The sequence below is a fragment of the Pleurodeles waltl genome, chromosome 1_2, assembly GCF_031143425.1.
Source record: "Pleurodeles waltl isolate 20211129_DDA chromosome 1_2, aPleWal1.hap1.20221129, whole genome shotgun sequence".
Taxonomy (NCBI): domain Eukaryota; kingdom Metazoa; phylum Chordata; class Amphibia; order Caudata; family Salamandridae; genus Pleurodeles; species Pleurodeles waltl.
The window spans coordinates 1082094167-1082118714 of NC_090437.1; the positions used below are offsets into that span (position 1 = coordinate 1082094167).

At 44.2% G+C, this 24548-nt stretch overlaps 1 protein-coding gene across 1 annotated transcript in view; it reads right to left on the reverse strand.

The window, feature by feature from the left end:
- Positions 1-686: 686 nt before the first annotated feature.
- TBC1D19 (TBC1 domain family member 19) overlaps positions 687-24548 on the reverse strand; it is a 921320-nt gene continuing 897458 nt past the window's right edge. The window contains exons 20-21 of the mRNA XM_069202139.1: positions 2946-3016; positions 687-1126 (exon numbers count right to left, since the gene is read on the reverse strand). Coding sequence (XP_069058240.1) covers positions 1052-1126; positions 2946-3016 — 146 coding nt within the window. The 3' untranslated portion in view covers positions 687-1051. The remainder of the gene's footprint in view (positions 1127-2945; positions 3017-24548) is intronic.

The following is a 24548-nucleotide window of genomic DNA, read 5'->3' on the forward strand; positions in this document are numbered from 1 at the left end:
ACCTAATGCTAATGATCAAGTCTAAAATGATATACACAAGTCTGAAATTGATATAGTCTAAACCTGTATTCTGTACATCGTTGCATTCTCTATCAGTTACTTTTGTAGCACATGTTTGACCTATTCTAGCTATAGGGTAAATTTGAGATTGGGAGAGATTTTTGTAAAACAGTGCAATTTACAGATTAACCCTTTTGTAAAGGGTGTGCTGCCATTACGGTTGAAGAAACTGAGCCTGGACATAAATAACAGTTGAGGATCTAGAGGAAAGTCACTCAGTTGGACCAAGAAGTTGAGAAGTCTAAGAGCATATAGAATCAGGAATGACCCGAACCAGGAAGTCTTTGCCACCAACCGACACATATGAGGAGATAAGAGAAAATGCTGAAAAGAAAGAGTACAGAATCGTGTTAAATGTGTATGTGATGCAAAGTAATGCCAAGATGGATCTTATAAAGTGAATCCTATATTAATTAAAGTGACATTAGCAGATAATAACAAAACTCTAAAGATGGCAGAACAGTAATGCAGAGAGAAACATCACAGCTTGCGAAGATCAAAAGTAAAGCTCTTCGGAGGGCTCTTGGTTTTCACCAGCGCCCGCGTTTTCGTAAATTTTAAACAGTGTAGGATTTGCAAGGTATTTTGTATAAGGGCTCTAAAAATAATTAAAGACATCACAGCTGTTCCATTAAGGGATGCAGTTTATTGTTCCATTTCCAGTTCACATTTCAATTACAGTATGTGACATGCCTTATGGTTTGGATTCCACACCTTTACCTGCCGGAGTAGTGAATATATTCTTCGCTGCTCGTAGTCTGCGGTCTGTGCGCTTCTCATGAGGGATGAGTCAGATTGGAGCTCTTGGGACGGTGGATGTGGAAAGCTGATGTTGGATAGAATGGAGCGCGCGCCAGTAAAACTGCACGCGAACATGATCTTTATTGACACATACAAACAGATTCACGCCGGGATTCTGCTGACGGGGCACAGTTCGCGATTAGTTTCCAATGAAGCTCTGGATTTGTGGTGTCAGGTACCTTCCGGAACTTTAGGTGACGGTGGCAAAGAGGAAGATTTGGAGAAGTGGCATGACCTTCAGAGTCGAGAGATCAGCTAGGACGGCCTAGAATAAAAGAAAAGCATGCACGTTTCAAACATACGTGGCATGGAACAGTCTCGGTGTTTATTCAAGACGTTACAAGAGCTGACACCGGCTATTTATTCGGAGTCGTGAACCGGCTGAGCTCACCGGGTCTCGGGCAGGACTGCGAGTGACAAGGCGCTTTGTTCTAATCAAGCAAAGGACCCATTAAATGCGATTTCAGAATCCCCCCTTTCAAATCGAAGACATTCGGTGTATGTTGAGAAGGGTTTTTACAGTACTTTATTCCAGTCTTCGGACTTGCTTCAGATGCATGCAGTATCATGGGTGCTCAGAAGGGCTAAGATTTCAGCTTGCTTCTAAAAATAAGTGTGCATAATGAGCCCTTGGCCTATGTCTTCAGGAGTGCAGGCGCGAGACACGCCTCACATGCAGCACTCCGAGTGCAAGTAGTTCACTGGAGCACATACTATTCTCTGTGATCTCTCCAGGATCCATAAATCAGGCCTTATGTTTAATGGAATGGGTGTTTTCATGTACTTTTAAACTTAGGTCATGAAAAAAAAAACTTTCCAAAATTCAGTACTTGTTTGTAAATCTACTTTTGAGATGATAAAAGTATTTATTATGCTAAAAGTAAAAAAATCGCAATCCAACTGTCTTACTCCTTGTACTTGGTCGCCCACTCTTCCTAGTGTCATCTCACTCCTTACCAAGCCCTGGAAGGTCAGGCCCTCTCCCCGACTGCAGCGCCTTCATAAATATTTGGAATAGGCAGCAGACACGGGGCTAGATTTCGGCACGGACTGGAGCTGAATACTGCCCCAGTGTCACCGTACACCAGACACATCTCTTTCTATTCATTTAGGCACTCGCTCGTCTGAAACGCGGAAAACATCTTGCTAACACAATTGTGCAACTACCATCTTCCACTCCCTCTCCCCTAACAAAATGTTCCCTAATTTCTCCACTGTACGGGGGGGTCAGCACAGAGTGCCCTTTTAAGAAAGACAGCACTAACGCCAAACGACAGTGTCTACCAAACATGATTTAAAAAAAAGTAAAGGTGAACTGGTGCCGGTGTAACTACTAACCAGCCAAGGGCCTTTTAGGTCAATATTAGACAGTCTGAGCATTTTAACCAACAGCACCCTGGAGTCCGGGACTTGTAGTTTTGCCTTTGCCATAATAAACGTGAGCCGACAAATACCAGCATGCCAATTGGTTTAGGCTAAGATAAGAGCGGCTACAGGCCATCTGGCACCTAAGTACAGGAAGAAACATACTTCCTTACAAGTGCACAGAAGGCAGGGCCTCTTTAACATATGTATTGCTATTTGGAGACCATTTATAATAAAATATAAAAAGCTGAGAGGTTCCACAAAGTGCAGCATGCCAACCATATATATGTATAATTTTATTCCAACTATATTTTCTTGTATGTTATCTGTCATGAGCGTTTGCAGTTACAATTGCTACATTTTGTCCAAATGCAGGCGGGTAAAGAGATAACGCCTGGGCATACACGCTCGCCGCATTCAAGCTGTTTAAACAAACTCGGGAATGCTGCTAAGTCACATTAGACAGCAAATAACTCGAGTGAAAAGTATTATCGAGTGCAAAGTTCACGCACGGGTTTTTTTCAGTTACATTGCGTAAAACGGAATACATCTGCATGGAAGTTTTTAATACGCCTGCCTCGCGTGCGTCTTGTTTAACACAGTGTTCGAGTCAAGACGCCTTGTGCGTTGCTTAACATGTGCATCGGAAGCTTAAATTACTGTGGCTGGCAAAGCATCAGGAACTATTTCAATCTCATCTCACTGTAACTTATCCTTACCTCGGCCGCAGCCAGTGATGTCACCTCCATCAGGTTCACTGCTCGGAAAGCAAACACTGCAACGGCCAGAACTGAAAAAGAATGCAAGTGATTTAAACTGCTGACCTCCCAGCCAGTGAGACATTATCTGCAATTTCACAAACAGGGTTAACGGCGATATGGCAGCACCGTGGAGAAGATGAATTATCCGCACAGCACTGTCAATGAGTGCCTGCCTTCTTGTGCGGTTGCCCGCCTCCAGCAGTGCTTGCATCCGTGCAACGACGTAGTCACAGCCTAGTTGCACAGTTTCCAACGGTGCCACCCGGATACAATGACAAGTCCTTGCAATCATAAAGACATGTGCAGCAGGGCGTACACACGCCGATAACGGCAGATAAGAGATGCGCGAGGCACCCACGCATCCATTGTGCGCGAGACGAGCAAACCAGTTAGGAATGGACAAACGTTGGCTTTTCAAACTTTATTGTTTTCAATACAGGGTCGTGCATAAAGCTTATTTGTTATTTTTAATTAGCGTTCTTCATCGTCAAGATCTGAAAAGCTAACACACTCGGCCGGCGCCTGTGAATACAAAATAAACCGCTTTGTCTTATGGGGACACCTAGAGGCCAGCAAGTAGCATGGCCCTTCGCCCTTCGCAGCCGTAACACTGTTACACGGTGGACATCTAAATTTACTTTCAGAAGAGCAAACAGTGCTTCTATCCCTGATTCTATTAAGTACCGGAGGCGAGGATTATGCAGTCCTTTCTCCACTTTATAAACAGCAGCAGGTTCAAAGTTCAAACATGTTCAAACAACAAAATAAACTTCAAACCCCATGATGTCCACAAGAAACCATGACGACCCATAACCAATCCAATGTCCATAACGAGGAGTATATATATAACTGACGGGCACAGTCCTTCCTCTCTTTCTTCACTGCTGCCCGTCAGTTAAGTCCTCGCTCCTTCTCGTCTTTTTCGGGGGATAGGGGATTGCCTTGTTATTACAAAGTCCAATCCAGCCTCCTTTATTTCCAGATCTGACTTTATTGCTTCTTCTCCACTCTGTGCCTTCCTTCACCTCCTTCTCTGTCAACTCTCAACATTCTATCATGCACTTCAGATCCCTACCACCTCCCGAACATTCCATCCTGAATCTCCCACATAGGGGAGGGCGGACCATACCATTATGAACTACATCCCATCCATAATAAAACATTATGTTGCCCATGACATTAATAACATAAGAACTATATTTATCTATGACTGTATCTTCATGGAACTATATACACATAACTTACTAACTTATATAAATTACAACACATCTTCCTCGCACAATAAAATGTCCAAACAATGGGGGAGGGAACTTACTTTGGAAAGGATAGTTTAAATTTAACCAAGTGATAATTCCTGGAATAACCGATATTCACAAACTGTTAACTATTTAATGTAGTCCTTACTCTACACCGGAGGTTTGGTCATCCGACTACTTGGAGTTCTCAGTACCTTGTCCCTGATCTCCATCCGCTTTGGTTCCTTCCATGTAGGATTCTTGTCTGTGACCTTGGCAGTAAAAGGAACATATCTTGCAACTCTGTCTATGCTCCAGCACTGACCATTTTCTAAAATAACAACATTCTTCTTTACTTCTGAAATGCAAAATGGGCCCATGAATTTTGTATCCTTCCACCTCCTCCCGAATAACCAATAGGTTTTCTGATCATGACTTTATCCCCCACTTTCCAGTATTGTCCTTTAACACCAAATTTGGTATTATACCTTTCCTTATAACCTTCCTGGTGCTTCAACACCTTTGTACTAGTAGTTGGAAATGTATTCTTACACCGTCTGTCCCCACGCAACCATGAGGGATAGAATTTAGTACATGGTTCTCTGCCTCGTAATGCTGAGAAAGGTGAGATCTTTGTAATCGAGTTGGGAGTGGTATGATATGCCCATAACATTTCTCTAATGGCACTTTCAATATTCAATTTGTTAATACTTGCCAATTGGATACATTCTTTTATCATTCTATTGGCCCGTTCTGCTAAGCCATTGGCTCTGGGACAATATAAAGCTGTGGTGTGATGTTTTACCCCGATTGAATCCAGGAACTGCTTCATTGGGCTTGAAGTTAATTGGACCCCATTGTTCGTTATAAGAACTTCTGGAATTCCTTCTATGCTAAATACATTTTTCAAGAAGTTGATGACTGATTCTGTGGTAACAAGGTTAACTAACTTTACTGTGATCCAATGCGATTGGTAGTCAACAAGAACAATCGCAAATCTTGTAGGTAGACCCGTAAAATTAAGGGGTCCAATGATGTCTAGCGCTAATTTAACCCATGGCTTGGCAGGAATCTGTACTGGGGAAATGGGTGTCTTGCGTATTACCTTTGATTTGTCACTTAAAGCACAACAGGAGCATTCTTTAACTTCATCCTCAATCATAGAATCCATGTTTGGAAACCAGAATCTTTCTCTTACTCGGGCTTTAGTAAGACTTCTTCCAAGATGACCCTCGTGAGCAAGTTTGATAATCATTAGTCTGAGATTACTGGGAGGTATGATTTTGTCATTCCTAAGAATATCATTGTCTTTCTCATTAATTTCCAATCTTACCTCCCAATATTCCTTGATGATGTCCTCTACATCTTTTTTATTCCCGGGCCATCCCTCTCTCGCCTTCCTCCTTAGCAGCGCCAAGGAATTGTCTTGTTGGGAAGCAGATTTCCACTCCTCATCACTTATGGAGGGTAAGTCAACCGCTAAGATAGGGTATTCTAAAGCATCAACATTTTATGTACAGTCTAACGGGGTTCTTGAGAGGAAATCAGCTGCACAGTTTTTATCTCCTGGTAGATACACCACTGAGAAGCAGAAATTTTCCAAAGCTAGAATCCATCTAGCTATCCGGGGTGTGCTATTATTAAACCCCTTGGCGGAAAATATATACACCAACGGTTTATGGTCCGTGCGTAATGTGAATTGAGCGCCCCACAGCAAAAATTTAAAATGTTTTACCGCCCAGAAGCATGCGAGAGTCTCCCTTTCAATTACTGAATAGTTAGCCTCCGCCTTGTTTAAGGTTCTTGAAGCGAATGCTACTATCCTCTCCTCCCCATCAATAATCTGCGATAAGGTTGCCCCCAGGCCTAACTTGCTGGCATCGGTTGTGAGGAAGGTTTTTCTACGGTGGTCAAAATTACACAAATATGGAGCATTAACAATGGCCGTTTTGATTTCCTTAAACGCTTTGTCATGGCACTCGTTCCATTCAAAAGGAACTTTATTTTTCAACAGTTCTCTAAGATCTGCTGAGACCTTTGAGAAATTTTTTACGTACTTGGCCATAAATTCAGCAAGGCCAAGGAAGGACCTCAGCTCATCTTTGTTTTTTGGTGCACTGGCATTCATTACTGCGTCAACGAGTGAAACTTTGGGTTTAAAGCCATCCTTGGATATAACATGCCCTAAGTACTCCACCGAATTTACTTTCAGTCTGCACTTCTCTTTCTTTAATGTGAGACCTGCTGCTTGTAACTTTTTTAGGACAACTCTAAGTATTTTATCATGCTCAGTTTCTGTTGCACCATATATAAGTACATCATCCTGGAAATACAACGTATTGGATACATTGCCTAGGATGTTTTGCATGATTTTTTGGAAACCCGCTGCAGCTGATGCTAGGCCGAAAGGCATCCTGTTGAACATGTAAGATCCAAATGGAGTGGTGAATGCTGTTAACCATTTGGACTCCGGGTGCAATTCGACTTGATGATATGCACTCGAGAGGTCTGGTACAGAAAAGTATGAAGCTTCCCCCATAGTGCTCAGTATTTCGTGTATTCTCGGAAGAGGATGCCGCTCAACCCAAATATTTTTGTTTAAGTCTCTTAAGTCTACACAAATCCTAATTTCATTGTTATTGCTTTTCTTGGCCACCACAATGGGGGCCAACCATTCGGATCATTCAATGGGTTGGATAATTCCTTGTGATTCTAATTTTTCTAATTCCTTTTTTACTAACTGCTTCAGCAAATGTGGAATAGGTCTGGTTTTATGCACAATGGGTTTACTTTTGGGCTTGAGTTTAATTTTATGTTGGAAGTTTTTAAGTAATCCTAATTGCTCACAAAAAATATCAGGAAACTCTTGAATGAAAGCTTTCCCTGAATTAGAATTAGAATTATCAATACACAGAACCTGTTCAGGATTATTGGGGTCCAAAGTTATCCCCAGTTCTTTTTGATGTTGCCAACCTAAAAGATTGGACCCTTCTTCTACAATATATACTTTCCCTACCGTGGATCTGTCTTTAAAGGAAATGATACTTTTAAACATGCCTTTCAAATTTATCGGATCTCTGTTGTAACCCTTGGGGCTTATGTCAGGATTTAGTATCTCTATTGCATTATTTTCTTGGATTTTCGGAAAGTTCTTTGCATCTATTATGGTTATAGGGGAACATGAGTCAGCATACATTTTTATGTTCTCATTATCAATTGTGACTGTACACACGGGGTATTGGGTGTTGATTTTATCTTCACAATTGACCTGCAAGATAATCTTTTTAATTAATTGCGGTAGTTCTTCAGATTTTTTGTTATCCCCATACTTGGAACTATCTTTACATACCCTCGCAAAGTGACCTCTTCTATTGCATTTCCTGCAAATAGCAGATCTAGCTTGGCAGGACATGGAATTGGCAAGGTGATTGTTACTGCCACAGCGAAAACAAGTAAAATTCATTCTGTTCACACTACTCATTTGGGGTTGCTTCTCATTACACTTAATTTTAAGAATTTTCTCCTCTTTTACCTCCTCCACTACTTCATTTACATGTGTATCAGGGGAAGGGGAATTAATTTCCTGTAGACAAATTGCCGTATGTTCAATTGATTTGGCCAATTCAATTGCTTCTACCAAACCTGGCTGTTTCTGCAGAAGCTTTTCCTGTATTTTAAGGTTGTTAGTACAACGAACTAACTGATCCCTAATTAGAGAATCATTTAATTCTCCGAATTCGTATAACGTACTCAATCCTCTTAAGGCTGCAATATAGCTTGTTACACTTTCTTGCTTGCTTTGACACCGGGAATTTTTTTAATGTCTTTCTAATACTACATTGACTCTATCTCCAAACTGCTTTTCTAGTTTCGAGTATGTAATAACATACTCATCTGGGGCTTGCCCTTCAGGGAAGACTGGATCAGGGAGAGATTCATATATTTTCCTCCCATGAGTTCCTAGATTATGAAGCAAAATATGTTGCTTCCTAATGGGATTGAATTTATCCCCTCCAATTGCAATTAAGTAAGACTCAAAAATCTTAAACCAGTCTTTCCACGGTACATTTGGTTCACCTATCTCATTAAAAAATGGAACTGGTTGTGACATTCCTGCTGCTGCCATTGTCCAGGTTAAAATACAAGCTCACAGAACAGATAATGTTTTATTAACTTCTACTATAAGGAATTAACCTTATGATGACTCTCAATAAAACTGACCTATATGATTAAATAAGGTACATTAGAGAATACCACCAACAGATTGTACTGACACAATAGATTATTCTATATAAATATCTATATATGTGTGCAATTTTAAATAAATATCTGTTGAAAATTAAAGATAAAATTGTATCTGTCAGAGTTAAACAACAAGGAAAATAATATTTATTCGTGAAAGAGTTTCAATTTTGTTGAAAGGCTGTGCCTGTCAGCGTAATTGTTAACAGGCTAATGTGTAATTCTTGACAGACAAAATTGCTGTGCCTGTCAGCGATTAATTTACAGTTTGCAATTCACTCTTGGTTCGTCCTTGGGGAAATCCGAAGACATCTAGTTTCGATTTCAATGCTGTGAGCCGTGCCCGTTGAACTCCCTTTGACCTTTTCAATTTATTTGTGCTTCACTTCCAGATCAAATAGAATCCCAGTCAGGCGTGAAGCACTTCGAACCTTGGCCGTCGAATTAAAACCAAACACACGGAGATTAAAGCAACCTGCCGCTCGTCTTGTCAGCTGGGAATTCTAGTCAGGCCCGAAGTGCCCGGCACTCGCGCATTCGACTTCTGAGGAAATCAAATCATACCGCCGTTTGTTCGTCTTGTCTGCCAAACAGCAATATGCTGTCTGACACTGTGAAACTGCCTGAAGTACACGGCACTCGCGCAGCCGAACTCTGAGAAGACCAAAGCAAACCGCCCGTCGTCTTGTCTGCCTAACTCTGACACCGTGAAACTGATGAAGGCTTCATACAATTGCCATTACACCAATCTGCTTCCACCGATGTAAATAATATAAACGCACTAGCTAAATACTTTAGTGTTGCTCCGAATTCACATTCCTTACAGAATGAAATTTCTGTTCGTATTCAGCTTAGTTTCTTCTTGTTTGCTTTTACTCACTAACAGAATGTTGCGTTTACACTTCGGTTAATGGTTAATAGTTAAAATAAACCGGATCTCCTGTTTACGTTCAGCTTATGTTAAAACTCCTAGTTATTCTTCTGCCATAAAGGTTTCACTTCAGAAGGATACAGGATAGGTGGGGAGTCACCAACCTGAAAAGGGGTGGAGAAGAATGTGCCCCCTTACGCACTCCTTGTCGCCAGTATTACAAAGTCCAATCCAGCCTCCTTTATTTCCAGATCTGACTTTATTGCTTCTTCTCCACTCTGTGCCTTCCTTCACCTCCTTCTTTGTCAACTCTCAACATTCTATCATGCACTTCAGATCCCTACCACCTCCCGAACATTCCATCCTGAATCTCCCACATAGGGGAGGGCGGACCATACCATTATGAACTAAATCCCATCCATAATAAAACATTATGTTGCCCATGACATTAATAACATAAGAACTATATTTATCTAATGACAGTATCTTCATGGAACTATATACACATAACTTACTAACTTATATAAATTACAACACTTGTGCTGTTGTGCTCTTAGCGTCTTGTGATACAGTAGCTTGTGCGAGTAACGCTCCTCGCATTCCTGGCATATTTCACTGTGTTTGTTGACGCGAGGAACATCCTCACATTCCTCTCAGTTTGTTTTCCGCGCGGTAGGCATTTTGCCCGAGCACATTGTGCGGTGACGGTCTGTCACCACTGGGGGCGCATATCGCACTCACGATCGGAGAACGCAGCGCTTCACGCGCTGGGTTTTTCCAGTCGTTCTGAGCCTGGCAGGAGCCCGCCCTCGGGGTTTCCTGCCATTATAAGGCTCCCAACCCTTGCCGACACCGCATGGCGGTACGAGCAGGTCTCCTGTAATTCTAATTCCCCTTTGGGGACCCTCTTAGGGGCACATGTTTATATATATATATAATTTTGTGCTGACATTACAATTTCTGGAGCACGGCAAGGGGGCTGCCCAGTCAAAGTAGGTTGGGCGTTATCCGGTGGTGCTCTCACCCCCTTTCATTGACGCCCCTTTGCGGGGTAGGTGACGCATTTGCTCTGGTCTGGCCCTGGGTCCTTCCTCTGTGGTATTTTAGTGATGGGGTGTGTTGGTTTCTCAGGTGTGATGTCTTCGTCTACCCCTTCAATGGACTCTTTCCATGACCATACCTACACCCCATCTTTGGGGTCGGAGGAAGTTTGGCCTCCTCAGCCCCATACTCCTGAGGGTACGGACAGGCTTGTTTCGCAGGCGGTGGTGAAAGCCTTGGCACCCCTGCAAGATAGAGTGGATAAACTTATGCATAAGGTGTCCAACTCATCTAGTGTTTTGGGGGATTTGGACCCTTGGCCTAGTACCTCTAGGACTCCTTCCTCCAGGAAGCGTGACGGGGGGCACCTGGAAGGTTTCGCCCAGTTAAGGGAAGCCTTCTGTAAGAGTGCGTGAACGCTAGACCCTGTACCCTGCCGGGAGGATGTTTCGCCTGGAGAGCATGGCAGCATCCCTTCGTGGGATCACCCCATTAGGGGAGGGTGACTCTGATGACGAGGGCTCATCGGAAGAGGGTCGCATCACGGGTAGACCTTTGCGCCCATCTGCGAACACCTCTAGTGTTGAGGAAGAAGGTTGGGACTCGGATATGTTCGACCCAGAGGACATCTACCATCCGCGGTCCTCCGAATGGGTCCCCAATCCTAAGGTGGCGGCCTATGTGGCTAAAGCTATCCGCCATCCTTTGGAGCAAGAGGTTCGGGCCCGTTTGTGGGGGGACTGTCCCAGGCCTGCGCTTGGGGACAAGGTGGCGGCAACACCCACGCTGGATCCTAAGCTATGCACTTTCTTTTTGAAGTACATGCGCGATCCTAAGAAAGGAATCGATAGCTCTTGGCGGTCTTGCCAAGATAAACTGTTAGACGTGTTGGGTCCTTTGACTAAGATTATTGAATTGGCAGATTCAGCTAAGACATCAGGGGAGCCGTTGCAGACGGACTTGGTTGCAGGATAGGCACAAAGGGCGGTTTGTCTCTAGGGAAACGCCAATTGTGCCATCTCTATTGAGAGACGGCGTTCCCTCCTGATTAAGATCGATCCTAAATTGGGGGAACTGGCATCGTCTGAGGCTGGCGCGATAGCCTAGGGCAATCTCTTTGGCGACCCCTTCGTGAAGGAGCTTGGGAGATTTGTGCCCACATTCTCTGCCTTGGATAAAGCGCAGTCTTCCATGTGCAAGATGTTCCCTGGGAAGGTTTTCGCCGGGGCAGGACGAGGAAGGGGTCGCTCCTCTGGACGATCCCAACAGTCAGGCCCCTCCAGAACCCAAGGTAAGTGGAATAACGATTGGAACGATGGCCGTCAGGGGACCTTCTTTCCCAACAGAGGCTCTAGCCCGAGGACGCTCCTTGCATTTCCACAGAGGCAACTCCAATTCGCAGGGAGGAAGCACAGGTGAGCACCCCCCTCTTTTCCCCTCAAGATCTAGGAGGCAGACTTGCTCTCTTGGCAAGAAATTGGGCGCGGCTTACGTCCGACCCTTGGGTTTTGTAGACAGTGTCGGGGTTCCACATAGAGCTCTATGGCACCCCTGTTCAACCGGTTCACCCTCCTCCCATTCGGTTCAGCGTGCAGGACTCCCAATTGATCGATTCAGAGGTCCAACTTCTTCTGGGCAAAGGGGCCGTTGTTCCGACTCCTCTCCATCCAAGGGGGTTCCTGAGCAACATTTTTCTGGTCGAGAAGAAGGACAAGGGTTTCCGTCCAGTGATAAACCTCAAGGCGTTCAACGAATGGGTGGTTTATCATCATTTCAAGATGGAGGGAATCCATCTCCTCAGGGATCTTTTGTGTCAAGGGGACTGAATGATCCGTCTGGGTCTCAAGGATGCTTATCTTACGGTCCCCATCTATCCTCCTCACCGCCGTTTTCTGCAGTTTCAATGGAGGAACCAGATTTACGAGTTCACCTGTCTCCCGTTCAGCCTTTCTTCGGCACCTTGGTGCTTCACGAAGTTGATGAAGCCGGTAGTCGAGTTTCTGCGGACTCAGGGTGTCAGACTGATTATTTACTTGGACGACATCCTTTTGATGGGCCAGTCCAAGTCTCAGCTGTTGTGTTACGCGAACATGACTATTGCGTTGTTGCAGGACTTGGGTTTCGTGATCAACACGGAGAAGTCCTCTCTGTGCCCGTCTCAGTCCACAACGTTTTTGGGGTTTGTGGTGGACACGACGTCCGGGACGCTGAAACTTCTAGAACACAAGGTCTCCAAGATCAAAAAGGAGATTTCCAAGGTGCTCCGCAGAGACAGGACCTCCCTCCGGCAGATTGCCAGGATTGTGGGGCTTCTGTCGTCTTCTATACAGGCCATCTTTCCGGGTCCCCTCCATTACAGGGCCCTGCAACGGCTGAAAGCCTCTCATCTCCGGAAAGGTCATACCTATTCAGCTCTAGTGGAGCTCTCTTCGGAGGCTCGTTTGGAGATGCAATGGTGGTTGAGCCACATGGATGCATGGAATGGCAAGGCCATCTTTGGTTCTCTCCCCGACCTGGTGATAGAATCGTATGCCAGCAGACTGGGCTGGGGAGCCAGCTGTGGTCAGATCTCCATGTGAGGTCTGAGTACTTCGGAGGAGCTGAACCTTCACATCAATTGCCTAGAGCTTCTTGCGGGGCCGTTTGCAATTTGGTCCTTGACACAAGACAAGATTTTCTGCTGTGTCCTTCTTCGGATGGACAATATTTCGGCTATCCAGTACATAAACAGACTGGGGGGCACTCGAACCAGGGTCTTGGCGGATCTGGTGAAGGATTTCTGGCATTACTGCCTCCAGAGACAGATTTCGGTTACAGCGGAATATCTCCCGGGGACTCAGAATCAGGTGGCGGATTGGAATTCCTGTTACCTCAGGGATTCCATCGATTGGCGCCTGGATCCGGAGATCTTTCGGTCGCTGATGGATCGTTGGGGTCCTTGTTCTGTGGACCTGTTTGCCTCTCGTTGGAATGCCCAGCTTCCGATTTACTTCAGTTGGAAGCCCGATCCGAGAGTGAACGCAGTGGACGCGTTCTTGCAGGACTGGTCGAAAGACCAACGTTATGCTTTCCCTCCGTTTCTGTTAATCCCCAGAGTGGTAGCTCAGGTCAGACCTCAGCGGGCGTCACTGATCCTGATATCTCCGATTTGGAAAGCTCAACCGTGGTTCCCCACACTTCTGGAGTTGTCTTGGATGGCTCCTTTCAGACTTTCGTGCGTTCCGGGAGTCCTCCAGGACCCACTGGGTCACCATCATCCTTTGGTCCTTCATGGTCACCTCAATCTTATGGCTTGGAGGATTTCAGGGGACGATGGGAAAACGTCTGCCTTTCACGAGAGGCTACAGCCCTTATCAGACCGCCATGGGCTCCAGGTTCCATCAAGCGATATAGATCGGCATGGAACAGATGGGCTCGTTGGTGTCTGGAGAGGGAAGTGGATCCCGTGGGGGCCCCTATTGAGTTCATAGTCAATTTTTGGGCGGAACTTTTTACCTCAGGTCTAAGTTATTGTACTATTAACTCTTTTCACTCTGCGATTTCGGCAGGGCATAATACACCCCTGGGTAAGTAAGCTCTTGAAGGGGGCTCGTTTATCCCGACCTCCTGAACCTCGGTACTCGTGGTTATGGGATGTTAACAAGGTTCTCAATTTCCTCTCCTCTTGGCCAGAGAATCGTTACCTATCCAGGAAGCAGATTTCCGCTAAGTTGGTGATGCTTTTGTGCCTTGTTTCTTGTAAGCATGTTTCAGACGTGCGCGCTTTGGATGTGTCAGCTCGGGTCTTCACCCCGGAAGGGGTTACCTTCACTGTTTCTAAACGGACCAAAACAGGTACCAGGTTTGTTTCGTATCCCAGTTTTGATTCTCACCCTAAGTTATGTGTGGTAAGATGTTTACAGACTTACGAAGCGTCACAGAGGAGGTTAGATCTCCGGCGGAGAGGCAACTTTTGATTGCTGTCAAGAAACCATTCAGGACTGTGTCTTCCCCTACCATTGCTAGGTGGGTTCGTTGGGTCATGTCAGAGTCTGGCATTGACATTCGGCGTTTTGGGGCTCATTTCACTAGAGGTGCGATGGCTTCCAAGGCCATTATGGTCGGTGGGAGATTGGAGGACATCATGAATTCAGCGAATTGGTCCTCGGAGTCGGTTTTTAAGAAATTCGATTTTAAACCGCTCCATGAAGCTGCATCGTTGGTGGTGAGTAAGCTTTGAACCTGCATAATCCTTGCCTCCGGTCCTGATATAGAATGGAAATTTTCCTAGCTATTGTGAAGGAAAATTTCAATTCTATTAAGTACACGGAGGCAAAGATTATCCCTCCCTTATACTGTAACAGTATTACCCACCTGAGGTTAAGTTACAGGTTGTTTCTGTGAGATCCTTATTTACAGGTCAGTGGTATTTTTCTTATCTGTGAAGAATTTGTTGGTTTTATGCATACGATTGATGTCTCAATTTGTATGACCTTGTTCCTCATTATGTTTCCTAATGTATTTTATTCTGTTTATTAACATGATTAGATATTCTGGTAGGAGTATTGCTTACGAGGTATATCTGTTCCTGTGTTTGATCTCTTCCTTATTTTGTAGGAGGCGATTCCAAAGGAGAATGAAGTCGCGAGTTCCTTAACTTGCTTCAGTGAAGAAGAGGAAGGACTGTGCCCGTCAGTTATATATATACTCCTCGTTATGGACATTGGATTGGTTATGGGTTGTCATGGTTATTTGTGGGCATCATGGGGTTTGAAGTTTATTTTGTTGTTTGAACATGTTTGAACTTTGAACCTGCTGTTGTTAATAAAGTGGAGAAAGGACTGCATAATCCTCGCCTCCATGTCCTTAACAGAATTGAAAGTTTCCTTCATGATAGCTAGGAAATATTTCCTTTACAAGTCTAAACAGAAGTGCAACATTTCTTGACCCAAAAGAAATGTTGTAATTTAGTAAATTACTAGGCTAGGTTTGTGAAGCATGCGAGGCAGATCATACTGTAAATTAAGTGCGAATTAACTTTTAAACTCAGTTAATTAAACAAATGTTTTTTTTTAATTTTCAGATTTTCTATAGTCTGAATTGGAAAAACAAAGAGGCAGCTGTGAAGTTTAAACAAGTACAGGAAATGTAATACTGCGCGGAAGGGTGAGGGACACCCGAGCCTGTTTAGTGTGGGTGGGTCAGCGGGGGTGGTCTCTGGTGGCAGGGTAAAAGGCGTGGCTTAAAATAATAAAGCATGCTGGCCCGAGGTGGAGAGTAGCCCCTAGGTGAGGCCAGGCTGTCTGCGCAAAGCGTCCCATGGTGGGTGATGCTCTGGTGCTGTCATGGACGTTACTTAGTGGTCGCCAGGGGGTGCCCTTGAAACTCCTGGCACTGCCTGTACAACTCCTGGCATCAGAGGCAGCAAAAGCGGTATCAAGAACAGAGGATAAATCGTGTTTTTATGAACGCTGTTTACTTTCTGCAGCAGCCACTGGGAAATTCCACTGTCAGTTATAAATAAATTATGAAGTGCAATGCACCCCCTTGAGAACACAAAATAAAATTAAGCAAATTAAAAAAACAAATATTGTTTAAAGAGTTGCCACATTCCATTATTGTGAATAAATGAAAAATAATGCCTTTGAACACGAACGTCACCTGTGTGCTCTGCAGGTGTGAAAGTTACTTGTAAGTTATCATAAATCACATTTTATAACTGAATAAATGAGTAAATTAAGTCATTACATTAGTTCAATGCAAGATATGGTTCACTTGAATTAGCACTGGTGAGCATTACCAGTATTTTTTTAAATCAATTTTTTGTGCCTCTCCCTATGATTTAGCAATAGATGTCCTCTTTGAAGCATTCCCTTGGCTTCAGTGATATCATCTGTTGTGATGTCATGAGATTCAAGGTCTTGCGGAGCCACTTTTCGGGACTCAGGTTCAAATATTAGGACATCACTTCCTGCATTGATAATGAGGTCAAAGGATGTGTGATGTCACTTTCACAAGGGGCATCCCTTCTATTATGGAGGAGGAGTGTCTCTTCACTGCTGAAAGGCAGCAAAAAAATAAAATGATAGTAAAACTATTTTAGCATAATTGTATTTTTCACTTAGCCAGTCCGCAGAGTCTACAGCAGGGCGGGTCCATCTTCTGCATCAGCAGCAGGGAGGTTGAGTGGTAGGTGCACTGTAAGTGCGCATGTCGGTTTGGCCAGGCGTCTTAGGACGGCGAAACCGACATGCGCACTTAGAACTCTAGTCCCGAACTGTGTTGCACAGATGGGTGGGTGATGAACCAGAGCAGGCTCCTAGTCCTTAACTGAGCAGCATTTCAGCCTGCTCAGACCAATCCTGGTGCGTCTCTCATGCCAGCTGCATCTGGATTGCATGGGGAGGGGAAAAGAGAAGAACTGAGGAGGCGGGAGCAGAGGAACACCAAAGCCGCGTCCAGTAGGTAAGTCATTTCTTTTTTATTATTCCCACCACCACCTGCCCCACTCTGCGCACTGCCACATCAAGAGTTATTGGAAGGGTTATTGCCAGCAGACTCTGTTGACTTTCACTACACTTTTGGTGCATGGATGTCTATGGGCTGTGAATACATGCCCTGCCATCACTGACTCAATAATGGTGAAAACTGGTTCTAAAACCTATCATTCATTTCCTCTCGGGCAAAGAGTATCGTGGAATTGTTATGAGCATTCGTGCATATTTGTCCTATGTCGTAGGGTGTATGGGTTTAGCACCTTCTACAATGGTGACATTTATGATTTTTTATTTTATAACATGGTAATGCAGTGGACTGCCTTCCATTTCTGAAGCAGCAATAGCCCCTGGTAGATAGTTGGGCTAAAATCCTAGTAAGTTAAATCACTAGTCTACTGCTGCTAAGGTGCAGCAAACAAGTTGCCTGTTTAGAACTCAGAGAGGGGCGGGGTTTTCTCTGACGCAGCCCATATGCCTCATTCTGTCATCTAGCAATCAAGCTAAATCAGGCAGCTGTACATTCTGCTTAGCACAGTGAACGAGAGGCAGAACCGTGGTGAGTGGTGGTCGCTGCCCAACCAGAATGCATATGCATACATTCAGAGATTATCCTGCTTTTCATGCTCATGGGAATTTTAAGGAAGCCCCTCAATGCGTGTGATGGATATGGGTGTGTTCAAAGGCACCTCAGGCCTACTGTTCAGGTGCGACACTAATAGGCACAACAGCTGAAATACAAAGTCCCTAGAATTCCATATTGCATCCTGCTCAGGAAACCTTGAGAAGTAGCTCTCAATACCCATTTCCCCATGGCAGTGGGCCAGAATCCACTGTATCATTAAATGCCTTCACCTGATGGCACTGTATATCAACATAACAGTCGCATTGCCGATTTGTTAATCCTTTTTTCCTTGTCATGACCAGGCTGCCCTTTAAATGTGGCAGGATGACATTTTCAGAGAAGGGCCAAAAGCAAATTTTTAGGTCTTGCCTACTGACAGTTTCAGCTCTCTGCTGTTGAAAGAACGATTGTGTACAATACCAATAATTAACATTGGGCTTTGGTTCAGCCCTTAGTTTATCATTGGTTAGCTTCCTTGTTAAACTCATTTGTGTGTTTTCTACTTGAAGGCCTCCCTTACTATTCTTGAGTTTGTCCTTCCCTGGGAGTATATCTTCGTTACTATTATTTTGATTGGATGTCTTGGATTCTACCACTGTTTATATGTGGGGAACTACTTTTAGGTCTCAGCTAAAGACATCTGTAGCTGTTGGATGACAAGGCCCATTGTTCCCTAATATCTAACAAATACTTAGAGTGGGTTTCAGGTCAGTACCCTGCTCATGATTGGATGGCTGTGTTGTCTATCTCAGATGTCTGTTCCTGATTCAATCACCTTCCTTGCTATATTTTTGTGCCCCCACCCTCTAGGATCATTTCGGTCTTACAGAGTTATGATGTGATGAATTGTATCATTCCACTGTATACTCGAGGAAACTCTTTGTATGTCTGGCTTATTTTTCATTGGAAATTGATATTTTTTAATATCCCCACAGCTTTGTGGGTCACATGTAAGTTGCACAGCACCTACAACGTATGTGTTTTATATAACTACCCTGGCTTGCACGCTTTATTTGGTACAACCCAGCTCTGTCAGCTAACTGGACCTTCTTTGTGTTTTTAACTCTGCTACATGATTCCAAGGGGAAGGTAGCAGTAACGCTATGAATTGCTCACCTCTCACCTGTTCCACCCATTGCTACTGTTTCCCTTCTGACTACACAGACAATCACTATTGAAATGGGTATTCTAGTTTAGCTGTCTGTGCTGTCAGAAGGGGCTCACTGGAATGAAAATAAGATGTCCCCAGAAATAAACAAAATAAAAATCAATTAATATAAAGGCATACTCTTACTGTTTGTTTGCATAACCACACTACCTTACTTACTCTCATGTCTTTTCTTCAGTGGTGGCCCGTCCTTTAGGGCGGAGGGGCCACGCCCCCCCACCTTTTCCCCCTCATGAAGAGTGTCTGTCAGGCTGAACAAAGGCCAGCCTGACAGACACTCTTCATTTTCAGCTCAGACAGCCAGGAGTGAGCCATGCGCGATTTGCGCAGACTCCTGGCTGCCTGAGCTGAACTTTGCTGGGCTGAGGAGGTCACAGCTCCTATGGGCGTGACCTCCTCGGCTCAGCAAAGGTGCCTCAAGGCCCTCCCCTGGGTGAGGAGGAAAGCGTCACCCATTGACACTCGCCCTGGGTGCTTCAGGTTTAAGCCCTGAATCTCCCAGGGCGAGTGTCAATCAGTGACACTTCGTCACAGAGTGGGGTGGGGTCAGCAGTCTCACTGACCCCATCCCACTCTGTGACGAGGCGGGGACTGCTGCCTTCCCTCATTGGCTGACCTTGGGAAGGCAGCAGTCCCAACCCTCCAGGGACCAGGAGGCTAAAGGTAAGTGTGTGTGTGTGTGTATGTGTGTGATGTTTGAAATTGAATGTTTGGTGCGCACGTGCATGTTTGAGTGTTATGAGTTTTGTTAATGGATGTGTGTGCATGCGTGCATGCGTGCATGCGTGTGTGTGTGGGAAAGAATGAGTGTGTGTGATCTTTTAAAATGAATGTTTGATGCATGCGTGCATGTGTGAATGTTATGAGTGTTAATGGATATGCGTGTGTGAAAGAATGAGAGTGTGTGATGTTTTAAAATGAATGTTTGGTGCGTGCGTGCATGTTTGAATGGTATGAGTGTTGTTAATGGATGTGCGTGTCTGTGTGTGAAAGAATGAGTGTGTGTGTGTGTGTTTCCTGCCCGCCCCCCTAAAGCTGCCGGCCGCCACTGCTTTTCTTATACATCAATGATGACATTCCAAGATAACCACAGCATTTATGCTTGCGGAGGACTGTAACTTCTGGAACTTTGTAATTTAGTCCACTTTCTATTATCATATCAATCAGACTGCTCGTGTTGAAAGCGGAGCTGAACTTAGCCAGCAGCTGGTGAGGCAACAGGAACACTGAAGGGATAAAAATCTCTCTCAGCTGCTGCGCGCCAAGGATGATAGGAGGTGAGGTATGGCTTTTTTTATTAATACACTTTTCTGATTTCTATCCTAGCACAGCATTTCATTCAAGGGTGGTATTAGACCTCACATCCTTAGTGTGGTATTTCTCCCAACTTTTTGCCTTCACCCCTTCCGATTGGTGAATTCATTTTTGTTGGCTTCTGGACTTTGCTCAGTTTACCACTACTAACCAGTTCTATACTGCCTGTGATCTCTCCCTAAAATATGGTAAAACTAGCTTACAACTAATTGGCACATTTAATTTACTTGTAGGTCCCTAGTAAATGGTACTACATGTACCTGGGCCTGTAAATTGAGTGTTTCTAGTGGATCTGCAGCACTCATTGTGCCACTCACTAAAGTAACCTATAAAGCATGTCTCAGACCTGCCACTGCAGCCTGTAGTACAGTTGTAATCTGCCATTTCAACCAGGGAAAAATATACCTTTTGCCCAGGCCTAAACCTTGCCTTTTAATACATATAAGTCACTATCAAGGTAGGCCCTAGAGGCTTATAGGGCAGGGTGCCTTGTATTTAGAAAGCCGGCCATATGGGTTTAAGTTTTACATATACTTTTTTACTACCATAAAGCCTATTTCTCACATTGATTATCCTATCTGGACTCAAATAAATTGTAATATAAAATCCTCTTTAATGGTAAGTCAGATTTTAGATCACATGTCTAAAAATGGCAGTGGACTGGGGGTAGGCAGGATGGGCCACCCTACTAGGATTGCTGGGGGTGGGCTGTCCCATCCCAATTATGCTTCAAATTGGCTTGTCTCCAGCACACACAAAGAAACCTGGCATTATTATTTTGTCACCACCAGACACTTAGAGCCTTGACAGAGGAAGGGAAGAGCTTTCCAGAACCAGATGTGAGTGTAGTATGGGGAGGCCCCTCACTTCAAACGGTTGCGCCAGGTATAAATACTGGACCCTCAGAACACCTCTTCACTACACTCATGGACACACAGATATTACAACAGAAAGGACTGGCTTGTTTGCCAGAAGATTGTCCTGCTGTTTGAGGCCTGTCTTGTTCCTCAGAGGACTCCACTGCTGCATGAGGCCTGACCAGATCTCTGAGAAGGAAGACTGGACTTGCTCCATTCATTCTAGGCTACCTGAGTGACACCCTAGGGTCAGTCAGCTGAGCTTCTGTTATGAACTACAGTGACACAACAAGCTCCAGAGGCCTCCTTGCAACAGCCCAGCTGACAGGCTGTATGGAACTGCCTGAGCATTGCTAGCCTCTGCTAAAGTGTGGCCCTCATCCCCAAGAGGTGCCTAGCGAAGTCACGGACCCTCAGCTGGCATCAGAGTGCACTCATCTTCAAGAAAAGAAGAAATACTGAAGTCTTGGGCTCTTCACAACTGCAAATTGGCCCGTTCGCACCAAGATCTTGCCACCCACGCTGACCACCAACGTGAAGAGGCACCTTTGCGCCAAGCTTCTGCCACCTGTGAGGATAGCTAGAGTGAAGCTCCGGTGAACTTTTCTGTTCATGCTACAGCGAAATCCAGTAACGACTGGCAATGCGAAATATGCACTTCGTGCTGCAGTAATGATAGCTTGCTGTGATTGCCAACATGAAGCTCCAGCAATGACCGTCAGTGACGCCCCACCAAATATGTGTGCTACTGCAACAACTGTCCATGATGCTAGGCTTGCTCTTCTCACTACAGCAAAAACCACCCGCAAAGCTCTGCCTGTTCTTTGAGGCCTTTTCTACTGCAAATGGAAGGCTTTGCACCAGACTTTAAGATGGTAGCTTTTTCAGCAGGATAATCTGGCTCCTGTATCTGGCCTGCACTCCGTCACAGTTGGTCTAACCATGTGACTCTCCCACAGCCAAGCATGACCAGATGACCATGAGTGACCATGGGCAGCACTTTCTGCTTTCAGATGCTACATCTACTTAAAACTTTGAAACTGAATATCATCTTTTCTATTAATTGAATGTTTGTTATTCTGAAATCATTTAATTTATTTTTCTTGGTTTGGACCTTTTTTGTGTTGTGTTTTCACTTTAGTATTGTTTGATTGCTGCATAAATACTTTATACTTTGCCTGACTGCTTTGTGCCAAGCTACCATAGGGTTAAGCACAGGTTAATTTAGTCACTTCTGTAGCTTACCCTAACAAGGGTTGTGGTTGTTGACTAACCAGCTCCCTGTATCCAGCCTGCACTCCATCACAGTCAGCCTGAACTTGTGACTTTGCCCCAGCCTAGCATGACCGGATGACCATGAGTGAAACTGAGTACTTTCAGATGCTATTTTCTTCATAGAAATTTGAAACCAAATATCTCAATTTCTACAGACTGAATTTTTGTTATTCTGAAATTGTTAGAAATGTGGTCTTTGGTTCGCAGTCAGGTTACCCCCTGTGAAAGAAAGGACTCTCTCTCTAGTCAGGTAAGTCACACACAATCCAAATTATCCTGTGCCCACCCCTCTGGTAGCTTGGCACTGAGCAGTCAGGCTTAAATTAGAAAGCAATGTGTAAAGTATTTGTGCAATAAATCATGCAATAACACAGTATAAACACCACAAAAATACACCACACAGGTTTAGAAAAACATAGAGTATTTATCTGGGTAGAATAAGGCCAAAACGATCAAGATTTGATAAATACAAGTTGAGATATCACTTTTATAATGAAAAATAGAGTCTTTAATTCTTAAAAAGCAATAAGTGTCTCTTGCAAGCACAAAGTACCTGGTTTGCGTCAAATTAGCTGCAAGGGACCGCAGAGAAGGAGATGCGTAGAAAACTGGGAGGTGTGCGTCAATATTTTTCATGCAGCAAGGGCCTTGCGTCGATTTCTGGCGTGCGGACTTGGACCCTCTTCGGGTTGCGGGGTATTTGGACATCCTGGGGACGATGTGAAGAAATCCTGAGCATGTGGAACGAAGTCACAGGAGCTGCGACGATCCGGTGGGAGATGCAGGGAAATTTCTGTTGCACGGCAGGCACTGCATCGATTCTTCTCACAGGAAGTCGGGAAGGAGTTTTACACTACCAGGACATATAAACTACACAGGTACATGTTCTGCCTTTTCCCTACATAGCACCCTGCCCTATGGGTTACCCAGGGCCTACCTTAGGGGTGATGTATATGTAGAAAAAAGGGAGTTTAAGGCTTGCCAAGTACTTTTAAATGCCAAGTCGAATTGGCAGTGAAACTGCACACACAGGCCTTGCAGTGGCAGGCCTGAGACATGGTTAGGGGGCTACTTATGTGGGTGGCACAATCAGTGCTGCAGACCCACTAGTAGCATTTAATCTACAGGCCCTGGGCATATGTAATGCACCTTTACTAGGGACTTATAAGTAAATTAAATAAGCCAATTGGGTATGAGCCAATGTCAACATGTTTTAAGGGAGAGAACATATGCACTTTAGTACTGGTTTGCAGTGGTAAAGTGCGTAGAATCCTAAAACCAGCAAAAACAGTGGCAAAAAGTGGAGGGAGGTAGGCAAAACGTTGAGGGTGACCACCCTAAGGCTGTCAGGGCTAACAGAAATCTTTTCATTTATTACAATATACACTATTTTTTTTTATTGGTTTGGGATTTTTTTTGTGTTGTGTTGTCACTTCAGTATTGTTTGAGGGCTACATAAATACTTTGCACTTTGCCTCTAAGTTATGCCAAACTGCTTTGTGCCACGTTGCCATAGGGTTAAGAACAGGATCATTTAGTGACTTCTGTAGTTTACCCTGACAAGGGTTGTGGCTGTTGCCTGAGTGGAGCTTCCAATACCATGCACTACTAATTACCCCACATATTACATCAGTCCTGACACCTTCTATGACATCATTGATAATATCACTGCAACATTTGCAATAAAATAATTCATAAGAAAACTGCATGACGGGGGCGCAAGTTATAGTTACCTTAGGACATGCGTTATAGTTTCTTCAGGTAAGTATAACTATAACTGCTGAATTTGTATGGGTTTGCATGTGTAAAATCTGAGCCTAACTATTATGTCCCTGTAACCTTTTGTTTTCTAGTGAATATATATATATATATGTGTATATATGTGTGTGTGTGTGTGTATATAGTCCTAACACTGCCCAAGGGCATTGGAGTGCTTTACAAGAGCACCAGATTACATTACCAAATACCCAAAGGCTGTTTCAAATCTGAGCACCACTGGTCATGTCCATTTGTAGGAAATTGGTCATCCACTTATTCTCCTGATGTTACATTGATGCTTCTTCCTTTATGGGTCAAGGCTGCTACTAGTCTATACTGAGTGAGACCTGTTTAGTGTTGATAAGGGGTCGAAATGTCACTTCTCACTCTTAACCACATTTGCATCGGCTGCCTGACTCTCAGAAACCCATATAATGTATTTTTATTGTCCTCTTTGTTGTATGTTTTAATGTTTTGTGATTATATGTGCTATGTTTGCTTATTATTTGCACATTGTCCACCAATTTTGCACTCTTACTGCATCGTCACTTGTAGCACCTTTCCACACATTGGAGTAGTCTGTTTACTCAAGATGGTACTGACCATTAAATTTAAGAATCTTCTGAAACATTGATTGTGATAGAAGGGACATTGTATAATTCCTGCAAATGTACTATGTACTCAAGTGTTTCCCTTTGGAAC